Here is a 12,782-nt window from a genome sequence, read left to right on the forward strand (position 1 = left end):
ACAGTGGGTAGGAGAAGGTAGGAGTACCATCCTCCACCCCGCCCCGACAATGAGTTCATTCATCACAACAAGGCACCTTTCCCCAGAGGAAAGCAGGAGACATGGAATCTTTTTCCTCATCTGGCCAGCAGGGCTTGCAAGAGGAGGGATGGATGCAGGGTTTGAGACCCTACTGTCAATATAAAGAGTCCGGTCACCAAGTCCAGAGACGAGATGCATAGATGGAGGTGAGCTGGGTGGACGCTTGGAGTCTCGAGGTTGGTTGCACTGGAGAAACACGTTAGGAGCTGTCATGCAGGTTTCAGGGAGAATGGAAGGGACCATCTGAGAAGAGGAGAGGGTCCATCCTTTTCCTGAGGAACAGGACCAAGCCAGGCTTCACCTGAGAATGGGCGGCAGAGGTGGGGCTCCACGGGCAGCTGAAAAAAATAAATAAAAACCACATACGCAAGGTCACCCACCAGACCCTGAATAACTCAAACATTCCTAAAATGAGAGACAGACAGGCTCTTCAAGCTAACCTTTAAAATCTGGGACAAGGCTTCGTTGTCTGTTTAAGAAAATGCAGACAAGGAGAAGCAAATTTTAAGCTAAGAAAAGCACACACCAATTCTACAGCCTATGCAATTATGGAAGACCTTCCATGATTCTCTTCTCTCACCTCGGTTTGTTTTGCTGGGATATATTCTCTGAAAGTGTTTATACTCTTCTGGAGCAGGAAAGTCTTCTACTGGATGGAAAGAATACTTTGACTCAAAATCATCTGCAAAAGGAACAATATTAATTCATATCGCCCTTCCTCGTGCTCCCACACACCTCTCTGCCACTTCTGACTCTCCCCATACTAGTCTCCCGGGCTTCCTGATGTACCATGAGGGCCTGCCTTGCCCACTAAAGCAAGGTTCGTGAGGGCAGCAACAGCATTACTCTCTGCACCTCGTACGCACAGTGTGTTCAAAGGCTCTTTACGTTAAGGAATGAGTCTTTGAACTGGTTCTTTAAATCTTTCCACCCCAAACCAGGCACATACCAGGAAAGGAGCCCAGCTGTTTGCATGGCAGGAGAAGGAAATATAGTTCTGTCTTTCAGTAACATAGTCATGTTAGAGACTATCACCATGGGAAACCAACTGAACTAAATCCACAAATTGGCAGAAATTAATCTAAAATGGGACTATATGCCACCAGCTAGGGAACGATCTGACCAGAAAATTCCCTTTTGGCCCAGGCTCCCCTCATTGAGCTCTGCAACACAGTCGGGATGGCCATGTCATGGCTCCCACTCCCACTTTCCATGGCCCCTCTACAAGAAGGCTCAAATGTTCTATGGGTGTGGCTCGATCACATTCCAAAGGGCATATCCTCCAAGCAAAAATACTGGTCCACTTAACAGGAACAGACTAGAGCAGGGCCAGAGAAGAGTCAGCCATTAAAGAATCTACAGTGTTCAGGCTACAAGGGACTGTGCAGATCCTTCCAGACTTCCTCAACAGAGGGTCTAACAATACCTGATGGACAATCTTTACTTGGTGCTCCATCCCAGACCTAATGAATTAGAAATCTCTTAGGTGCAGTCTACGATTCATTTATAACCTTGGAAAAGTTAATCCGATACACTCTTGAGCTAGTCAGTCTCCTTGTTTCATAGATAAGGGAAGTGAGGTCCAAAAAAATGAAGTGACTTCTTCAAAGTAACACAACTAGTCAGTGGCTTTGGATTACTAGATAAAAGTTGTGTACACAGTGTTGTTTTGTTTTCAAAGGTCCAGAAAGGAGCTCTTCTTCCTAGGAGGATACGTAATTCCTGTCTCAATAATCCTGAAGAGGATACAGTCTCTGACCTAAAAGCTAACCACAAATAATGAGCCTTGGGGAGCAAGAGATTGGCTTTAGAGTTAGCACAACACCTGCTGATCTTACTTCCATCTATTCCAAAGGAATCGTGCCTAGAATTTGCCTAAGGAAAGGGACGTCCATGGATGGACCCAGAAGTCTGAGGGAAGGTCAGGAGAGGAACTGCAGTGAACAGAGGACACCAAGTGACCACTCCCACTCTGCAGCGGCCACTGGAATTAGTGAAGTCACCACAGGAACTATGAGACTAAAACAGCTAGCTACTCACCCAAGAAAGATCGGACAGTGGTAATAGAATCTCTGTGGCCATTCCTCAGGGGTGGTGGAGGCGGCGGGGGGGGCCCAGCTGGCGTCCTTGAGGGTGGAGGCGGGGGCCTTCCTCGGCTCAGGGGTTCTGACCCATGCATTCGGTACGGTGGGGGGGGAGGGGGGGCATCCCTGGCACCATTTCGGATCATGGGTGGCGGGGGTGGAGGAGCTGCAATTAAAGTTCAAAGCAGTTAGGTTTGGATGTAGAGACGGCGATGGACGGAGGGATTTGAGAGACATGGGCCAAAAGAGTGCTCGGTGCTTTCCCAAAGAACCAGACCCTGTGAACCACTGGGCAGCATGTTAAATATCATACTCACCCTCCCCTCATCCCTATTTCTTTAACAACATCACCATTCTTCTCGATACCAAAGTTCAGAATAAATTTATGACCCTTTTTCATTTCCCAAGACAAGTCAGTCAAGAATTCCACTTATCCTCGATGATTTTTTTCTCTGCTTTCGCATGCCTTCCTCCACAATTCTAAGTCAGGGCTTTCTCATTTTTATCTTGTTCTACTGCAAAAAGCCTCTCAAATGTTTTCCTTGCTTCTAATCTCTTAGCCTTTCAATCCATTCTGCATACCACCAACTCACTAATCTCCCCGAAATACTAGCTCAGACTTTTCCAAGGGCTTTGCATTTCCCATATCATGAAGTTTCAAATCCTTAGCTTCTACACTGCCTGGGTCTCACCCAATCATTTTCCTTTCTTACACAGTAACCCACCACATCAGTCAGCCTGACTGCACCTTCTTTTCTTCCTTGATCCCTACACTGGATTAGGTACCACTCTTCTGTACTGCTCTGTTGACTCTGTCTCTCTCTACCACTACTATGTTTTTTACACGTGCTTCCTCCCGAGGGTACTGTATATTTCTTAAAGTCAGAGCAGTGTCCATTCATCTGAGTTCCCAAGCTCAGCACATGGTAGGCCTTCAATCAATACGTGCTAAATAAACCAAATTACATATGCTTTATTCTTGTGACTCCCCCACAATACTCAGAAATACCACCCCTCATCCCTTACTATCAAATCCTACTTTTCTTTAAGGTTCAACTCAAGTCCCATCTTCTCAAGGCTTTTCCAAAGCAATCCACTCTAATCTGATTCCCTCCTTTGCTCTCCCACAGCATTTACAGGCTATGTCACTTATTCTAACACTTAGTAGTACAGACTAAAATGAGTGATTTTCAAATTATGTATAATAATTTCATCTGCAGAAGTTATATATTTCCATTGATAGGCTCATTGCTCAAAAAAAATAGGGAACACCTCTTTTGGAATTGCCTCCAAACCCAGGTTGTCAGACAGATCCATAAATATTATCATATGATGGTCACTTCTCATTTCTGAGGTTGCACCACCAACAAAAAAATTCATACCTACGTCTGACTCTGATTTTTGGCCATTTTCGAAAATCAAATTCACCCTTAAAAGACAAAATTTGCCACCAAGCATAAGGTAATGTCAAAAGCATGTTGGGGGGAATTCCCTGCTGGCGCAGTGGTTAAGAATCTGCCTGCCAATGCAGGGGACACGGGTTTGAGCCCTGGTCCGGGGAGAGATCCCACATGCCGCGGAACAACTAAGCCCGGGTGCCACAACTATGAGCCTGTGCTCTAGAGCCCGCGAGCCACAACTATGGAGCCCGCGTGCCTAGAGCCTGTGCTCTGCAACAAGAGAAGCCACTGCAATAAGAAACCCGCGCACCACAACGAAGAGTAGCTCTCGCTCGCTGCAACTAGAGAAAGCCCACGCACAGCAACGAAGACCCAATGGAACCAAAAATAAAATAAATAAAAAAATAAGAGCATGTTGGGGGACTTCCCTGGTGGCACAGTGGTTAAGAATCCACCTGCCAATGCAGGGGACACAGGTTCAATCCCTGGTCCAGGAAGATCCCACATGCCGCGGAGCAACTAAGCCCATGTGCCACAACTACTGAGCCTGTGCTCTAGAGCCCGCGAGCCACAACTACTGAGCTCACGCACCACAACTACTGAAGTCCGCACGCCTAGAGCCTGTGCTCCACAACAACAGAAGCCACTGTGATGAGAAGCCCGAGCACCGCAACGAAGAGTAGCCGCTGCTCGCCGCAACTAAGAGAAATCCTGCGTGCAGCAATGAAGACCCAATGCAGCCAATAAATAAATAAATAAATAAATAAATAAAAAGCATGCTGGACATCACTGGAATAGGTTCGAATGTGTTTAAGTTAGATTATTTCTATGCTTTGTACTAACAATAATAGCAGTTACCATTTATTTGATATCCATCATGTTCCAGGCACTGTCCTGGGCACTTTCTATGTATTAAACCTTTAAAAATTCTTGTAGCCACCCCTGTACAAGTATGAGGCATTATCCCCATTTCACAAATGAGGAAACTGGGACTCAAGCTGTTTGTCTAAGGTCACAGATCTAACAGACCCAGCATACGTCTGCTCTTCCATAGTAAGAAAACTGCTACCCAATGCTTTTCACAACAACCTCAAGTATTAAATATCTCCCGAACAAACGTATAACCCAGTGAGATGGAAATGTGTCTTTTGGTACCTGGGCCATGTTACCAAACAGTACATGGAGACTACTTGGCTTAATAGCCAACACTGTCTTAGTAATAAGAGTGTATATCATTCTTCCTGAATTACTGTCAGAATTTCTATAGAGTAACCATAGTTAAGAATGAAACAGTAATGGGATGATTTTGTTATTGTTTTTGTTTTTTTAAAATATTTATTTGGCTGCACCGGGTCTTTAGTTGCAGCATGAGGGATCTTCGTTGTGGCGTGTGGGATCTTATAGTTGTGGCATGCAGACTCTTAGTTGTGCCATGAGGGATCTATTTCCCTGACCAGGGATAGAGTCTGAGCCCCCTGCACTGGGAGCGTGGAGTCCTAACCGCTGGACTACCAGGGCAGACCCTGGGATGATGCTTATAGACAAGAAGTCTGGCACTGTAGGCCCAGTAAATGTTAGTTTTAGCTTCCCATAAAACACACTCAGAATGTCAACTCTCCCTCACTCTCCAAAGTCTGTATAAGTATGGACGGGGCCATTAGAGGCCATAATTAAAGAGAAATCTCCTTAACTCCTCCCTGAAGGGAGGCAGATCTCTGAACCCTGTTTTCATTCCAAATCTGCCCAAACTGAAGCTCTTTCAGGTCATCCTCAAAATATTTCCCTAAGACTCAGATTTCTCAGGGCCCTGAGAGTCTGCATCTACTGCGAGAGCGGGGTCAGGGACAGTAAGGTAGATGGTCGGTCAGGCTCAAAAGGACACCAGCTAGACTCTGCGCAGGAGGCAGTGATGAGGGCCAACCTGGATGGGCAAAACGGAGCAGGACCAAGAGCTACCTGCTTGGCTCCCTCAGCACCCTGCCTCAGGGCCGGTCATCCTGACCAGATTCTGCCATCTCTAAGAAGTTTCTGAGCTCTTTGTCACATCCAGTTTCAAGGCTTTCAAGTGACAGAGCCAGAACCCAAGGACCCCAAGAAACAAGTAGCATGCAAACGAAACCCTGGGGTAGGAAGACTGACTTTTGTAATCCAAGATAAACCCGTATTAAAGAAAGCATGACGTTATTTTTTTTTAACTGAAGTATAGTTGATTTACAGTGTTGTGCTACTTTCTGCTATATAGCAAAGTGATTCAGTTATACATATTCTTTTTTTATATTGTTTTCCATTATGGTTTATCATAAGATACTGAATGTAGTTCACTGTGCTATACAGTAGGACCTTGTTGTTTATTCATTCTATATATAATCACTTACATCTGCTAAATCTAACCTCCCACTCCATTCTCGATTCTTTTAAAAAGAAAAAAATTCCCTTAAAAAAATAGTGTTTTAGGGACTTCCCTGGTGGTCCAGTGGTTAAGACTCCGTGCTCCCAATGCAGGGGGACTGGGTTTGATCTCTGGTCAAGGAACTAGATCCCTCATGCCGCAACTAAGACCCGGCACAGCCAAAATAAAATAAATAAATAAATAAATACACATTTTTTAAAATAGTGTTTTACTCTGCAAAGGAAAAATTCAGAAAACAAATGCTATGGACAATAAGGGACTTTTTGGTCTCTGAGCACCCCGGGGAGGGTAAAAGACTACATACTCATTCAAATGTAAATAATTCATAAAGAAACAAAAGTAAATTATCCCATGTTATCACACCATATGATTTATTAATAGAGATAAGTCCATGAAAACTGCCTAGAAGTCCTTTGCATAAAACCACTAAATTTGTCAGCACACCACAGTTTATAAAGCACTTTTACACACCCTTTTATTTATAACCATCTCTGAAAAGTACTGTGAACACCATTTTACAGATGAGGAAACAAACTCAGAGAATCAGAGTGATCTGCCCAATGTCACAAAACAAGTGGAGCCAATACTCGAAAGATCTCTGACTAAAATATCTCAATTTTTTTTCAGAGTGTCACTCTTGAGAACTGCTGCTCTGGTTACTGATACAGAAAGCAGGCTGAGGCCTATGTCAGGCCTCGAAGTTGGTGATGGCTAGTAGACAGAAGAACAAGGCTCATAACTTCACATTTTTCTAAAGAAATCACAAAAAAAGAACTGAGAAGTGGGAAGCAAGAAGTCTGCAGACATTTAAAACAACTCAGTTCAACCCACAGAAATTACATTTTTCTCTGCTTCTATTCCTGGTTGGCTTCCGAAAGATATGGGCTCTGCTCAGATAAAGGGTCATTTTAAAAAATCCCTAAGTTAAAAAAAAAATTTTCTTTTTAACCTAAACTTTGTAGAGTCAAAGGTCACGTAAGGACTATATCCTTATGGCTGAAGCCAGGGAGATACAGGGTCAGCCATGTACCAGGCTCCTGTGTGACCACCTGATGCTACTGCCAGCTCCTAGAATACAAGTCTCTGTACCTAATCAAGCAGCAGTACCAGTTAATGGGCCTTTAATACATACTTCCTGATGACACACCTGCTTAATCGATTATCTCATCTATACCTGCAGGGACTGTTTAAAATCAAAGTTCAAAAGCCATTTGTGGAGACTGCGGCTCCAAGCCCAATGAAACAAGAGAATACAGGAGCCAAAATTCCTAGGTCTGAGAAGGCCCCAGCATGGTCTCGTTCACTCTCTACTTTTCAGTCAGGCTATTTTGTAAGATGACACAACCTCTCCCACCTTTTTGAAGGTTCCTTAATCCCCTCCTTACCCAGTTCAGGACCATGGTCCCTTGTTACAAGCACTCCCTTACACACACCCTTAACTCCCTTGCCCTGCTCTCCATTACAGTCGCACATGCCTAAAAACCGCTAACCTGGTTAAATACAACTCTGCTCCAACTCAGTACCTGCAGAGGCACAGCTGAGCACACACCGCGCTGATGAATCTCACTTGAAATGTGTGGCCCCTAAGCTCGAGCGGGCCTTCCGTGATGCTGGTCATCCTAGCACACTTCTCTCCTCCACTCATTCTCCTGCATGCCCAGATGGCCATTTTGTGCCCTCTTTCCTCTCTCCTCAAATCTCCCTCTATTTCCTTACCCTCATTCACAGCATATGTTCTTGCTTTCAATTTCACCCAGAATATAGAAGCAAAAAAAAAAAAAGGGCTTCCCTGGTGGCACAGTTGTTAAGAATCTGCCTGCCAATGCAGGGGACACGAGTTCAAGCCCCAGGCTGGGAAGATTCCACATGCGGCGAAGCAACTAAGCCCATGCGCCACAACTACTGAGCCTGCGCTCTAGAGCCCGCGAGCCACAACTACTGAGCCTGTGTGCCACAACTACTGAAGCCCATGTGCCTAGAGCCCATGCTCTGCAACAAGAGAAGCCACTGCAATGAGAAGCCCGCGCACCACAAGGAACAGTAGACCCCGCTCCATGCAACTAGAGAAAAGCCTGCGCGCAGCAATGAAGACCCAACGCAGCCATAAATAAATAAATAAATACATTTATTTAAAAAGTTTTAGAAGAAACTTTCCACATGCTCCTACCACTACACCCACCTACCTACTTGCTTCTTTGCCTATATGCTCTGCCTTCCCTCCTGTTACCACAAAGAACTGTGTTCTTATCTAAGGCCAGCCCTTGACCTGTGGATCAGGTTCCATTCCTTCTTGCCTCCCCAAGGACACTATCCAGGCAATTTCCTCCTCTCTACTGGATCATTCCATCAGCCCACAAACAGATGCTGAAATATCTCCCGTCTTGGGTGGGGTGGGGCGGGGGGAACCAACCTTCAATCTCTCATCCTCCTCCAGCAACCATTCCACATACCTGTACCCCCCACTCCCCTTTACAGCAAACTCCCTAGAGTTTCTCTATTGCTATCTTTGTCAAGTCCTCTCCTATTCCGGCATGCTTGAACCCACCCCGATTAGACTTTCACCCTCACGCTCCCTCCAGCACTCCACTGAAACTACTTAGAAGGGTAGTTTGGGGGTCCCCAAAATGACTCCCACGTTGCTGAGACCAATGTCATTCTCAGTCTTCAACTTACCTGACCCACCTGCAGCACAGGCCACAGCTGCTCGCTCACTCTATCCTGGACTTTCTCCATTACTCTCTTGGCATTCCTCCTTTCTTCCTCACTAGAGGCTCTTTCTCAGTTTTCTCTGCTTAGTACTCTTATCACTCTCACCTGTCAATGTAGGAAGGCCTCAGGCCTCGGACCTCTCCTCTTCGCTATACTCACGCCCCAGGTGATCTCACCCCAGCATGTGGTTCTCAATATCCTTCAAATTTCTCTCTCTAGCCCAGACCACTCCCCTGAACTTCAGAGTCTGAGAGTCAATCGACAATTGGTTATTTCCTCTTGGATGTCTAACAGGCACCTCAAACTTGACATCCAAAACTGAACACCCACCTTCCCCCAAACCTGCTGTGATCCTATCCATCTACTCAGATTATTGCACTAGCCCCCTAAGTGGTCTCCTTTGGCCCCTTTGTCCTCCTGCGGTGGGTTCTCAACAACAGAGCCAGTTGCCTTTTCAAAAGGTAAATCAAAGCTACTTCTGTGTTCCAAGCCCCCGTGCCGCGCCAGTGGCTCCCCATCTCACACAGAGTAAAACCCAAAGTTTTCACAAAGTCCTCCAGTGTCCTCCCGTGGCATCTGGCTTTCTGACCTCCACATCCTGCCGCTCTTCCCCTCACACATCCTGGTCTTGCCACAATGGTCTCCTTGCTGTCCCCAGTCTCAGGGTCTTTGCATTTGCTGCCCTCAATGGCTGCGTAGCGTACTCCCTCACTTCCTTCAGGTATTTGCCACACTGTCACTTTATCAGTAAGGCCTTTCCTGACCCCAACTCTACCCTCACCCCTGTAATTTAAAATACTACCTCATCCCCACTCCAGTATATCCCATTCCCTTTCTCTGCTTTGTATTTTCTAAAGCATCTATATACTATGTATTTATATATATATATATATATATTTTTTTTTTCTAATTAATTTGTTAACTGTCCAGGAGAACAGGATTTTTTGTCTTTTTTATTTACTGCTGTTTTCCTAACAACAGAGTCTGACACGTAAAGAGGCACTCAATAAACCTGTTGAATGAGTGTTCACTTCAATCACTGAAGGAGAGCTTTGGGGAAAAGGGTGAAGAGGAAGGATAAACTCAATCTCAGTATGGTAGGAAAAATCAGGTGCTTCCAGGCACTTACCTGCTCCCCGACTGGGAGGGTCTCGGGCTGGGGGAGGTGGCCTATTACTCTGTAAAGAAGGGGAGGCTGAGGTGGGTGGAGGAGGCGCTAGGCCTCTGACAGGCCCTGGTGTCTTCCTATGCAAAGAATTGTGTCTCTGTGGCAGCTCAGGGGCTGACTCGTTAGTGGGACTGGAGGGTCCATTGGGGACCCCGGGAGGCTGGCGGTAAGGCGGAGGCGGAGGAGCTGGAGACTGGCCACCTGGTCCTGTTCTGACATTCACAGGGGAAGGAGGCGGCTTGACTGGGGGTGGAGCGGGAGGTCCCTCTCGACCAAGGTGAAGCCGCTGTCCAGGTGTGGGTGGCAGGGGCTTCTCTCTGTTGTAGGCTGCGGCTTTGCTGCTGTGCACAGGCAGAGGCGTAGGGGGGGCGTTGGCACGCCGCCCCGGGGGAGGCGGAGGAGGGGCGGAGGAGCTGTGCTTCATGCCCGTATTGCTGGTGGTATTAGGCCGAGAGAGGTCCGGTAACGAGGGTCTCTGCATCCGGGGCAGTTCTGGGAGTGAGGCTCGGTTGCTGTCTGTATCATCCTGAGGGCGCCCGCTGGCTGCAGACCCCGGAGGCCTTGGGGCAGCAGCTCGAGAACTGGGGACTTGTAGGGCTGGCTTGCCAGCTAGGTTCTCTACAAATACACCAGACAGCACTGGGTCAACAGAGCTGGACCTACGTTGCTGGGTATCTCCACGTCACCCCGCCTCCTTAGTGCAACCTGCATGGCAGCAGGGCAAATACCTGTATGATTCTGGGTTTTACCCTGGTTTCAGGCTCAGGGCCCATTAACAAACACTACTGATGCAAGCTGAACGCATTCTTATTTACCCGCAGCTTTTGCTTTATTCTACTTTATAACCCCTGCCCTGCCCCCACTCCTTCTTCCCATCTCTACCACACTCCTCAACCCCAGAGGGCCCACCTGGGACCAGTCAGAAACGAACGTGCTTGGGAAACATCCTAAGAAAGTACTTATCACATACCTGAACCGTCCTTGGCTCCCACAGGGCGGAGCTTGGGCACTCCTCCTTGGAAGAGACCTCCCTTGGGCTGCAGGGCAGCTGCTCCAGAGCCATAACCACCACTGCTTCCTTTGGGTTCTGGAAAGCACACCATTAGGATTTTCATTTCATATGCTCTGAGGCTGGTGACCAAGTCAATCCTGAGGAGAAACCCCTCCTCTACCTGGGCTTTAATTTGCAAACAAACCGATATTGCTTTTGCCTTTCCACTGAAATAGAAAGCTGGGCTTCTCTGCTCCACAGCTTCATGTAGGTGTGGGGATGAAACTCTGTGCTGTGATGAAAGAGAGAAAACAAAAGGAACGAGGAGCCAATCTTCCTTTATTTAGGGCAGAGTGGTAACCAGGATGAGGACCTGTTCAACAGAGTTCTCTAGGCTTTCCTCTCCAAGTCCCAGATGGTGAGGGGGCTTAATGGCTCAGGGACCCAGGTGTGAGAAAACCCCCAGAGGCCTTTCAGAATGAACACTTGTAGCAATTATAAAATCATCGTTGGCTTCAGCTTACAGGTTTTTAGGACTGTGGTGGTCTTCTCAGAGAAAAGCCAAGGATATGCCCTAACAAGCACTAGTTATAGTAGGAGATGGGAGGCTTAAGATCCCGAGAATGCTTCTCAAAGGTCAAAAAGCAATTTCTAAGGTATTCAAATGAACAGATGAGAAGACAGCCAAAGAACATGCCAAGACAAAACTCTCCCACTTACGACCCAACAATAAAAATGACAGCCAAGCCTAGTCCCCGAGTCAATCCTGGGATCCCGGTGGTTCATTAGGAGATGAAGCTTAGACTCACTCTCGAGGAGGGGAGCGCTCCGATCATTAACGTTGGTCACCTTCTTCAGCCTGGTCCCTTTGCAGATGTCCTGTAAGAGAGCACCTCGACCCCGCTGCTCATCTCTACTCAGCTTGGGCAGCTCAGTGTTGGCCTGAAGGAAGAGCGAAACATAAGTTCACCCTCAATATCCCCTTCATCACAAGCTCGGGATAAATGCCTTAAGCCAAACTGGATTCCACGAGATGCCTGTCTAACCTAATAAGATACATGTGCCAAATGACAGTATCAATGTCCATTATCCTCCTCCTTAGAACTTTCTCTCATGCTGTACCTTCTGTGAAGGATATAGGTCTTCCTCCTGTTCAGAAGCTTCTGACAGGAGGCCTGCACCAATACTTACTGAGCACCTATGTGCTAGGCTTGTGTGCCGGACACTTTATTTGTATCATCACCACCAAGGCAAACGTTTATTGAGCCCCCACTATATCCCAGGCATTGTGCTAATAATAAGCACATTACTTTCATTATCTTGTTTAAATCCTGAAATATTCCTATGACCAACAACAACAGGAGCATAGGGACAGACAGCTAGATAAATGGAACAAAACAGGAAGTCCATAAAGCAGGCCCAGGTTTATATAGAAATAATAAAAATATATTTCTTCAGTGCAGAAAGGATAGATTATTAAATACAAGGTGTTAATAACAAGTGGTTAAGTTTTTTGGCCATGCCAGGCGGCATGTAGGATCTTAGTTCCCCAACCAGGGATCGCACACACACCCCCTGCAGCGGAAGCGTGGAGTCTTAACCACTGGACCACCAGGGAAGTCCGACAAGTGGTTAATTTTTAGAAAAAAATAATAAAGTTAAATATCTACCTTAGCACTTTACTCTCAAATAAATTCTAGCTGAATTATAAAATTTAAGTGTAAAAAAATAAAACCACAGAAGTACTATATGCAAAAATATAGGTAATGGGAAGGACTTTCTAATCAAGACAATCAAAATACAGGAAAAGATCGACAGATTGCTTATTTCAAATTATTTACTTAGGAATATAAGTAAATAAGCAGATGACACACTGGAAGAAAAATTGTCAGTGACAAATGTTAACATATGATAGAAATAAAGGTAGTGGCCCAAATCC

The 12,782-nt window shown here is 46.2% G+C and overlaps 1 protein-coding gene across 1 annotated transcript in view; it reads right to left on the minus strand.

Moving 5' to 3' along the window:
- Positions 1–237: 237 nt before the first annotated feature.
- WIPF2 (WAS/WASL interacting protein family member 2) overlaps positions 238–12,782 on the minus strand; it is a 38,676-nt gene continuing 26,131 nt past the window's right edge. Inside the window, exons 4-9 of the mRNA XM_082678661.1 lie at positions 11,653–11,785; positions 10,823–10,939; positions 9,814–10,470; positions 2,122–2,331; positions 662–763; positions 238–419 (exon numbers count right to left, since the gene is read on the minus strand). Of these exons, the coding sequence (XP_082534787.1) occupies positions 379–419; positions 662–763; positions 2,122–2,331; positions 9,814–10,470; positions 10,823–10,939; positions 11,653–11,785 (1,260 nt within the window). The 3' untranslated portion in view covers positions 238–378. The remainder of the gene's footprint in view (positions 420–661; positions 764–2,121; positions 2,332–9,813; positions 10,471–10,822; positions 10,940–11,652; positions 11,786–12,782) is intronic.

This window comes from Grampus griseus, assembly GCF_964374135.1.
Source record: "Grampus griseus genome assembly, chromosome: 20".
NCBI classification, from domain to species: domain Eukaryota; kingdom Metazoa; phylum Chordata; class Mammalia; order Artiodactyla; family Delphinidae; genus Grampus; species Grampus griseus.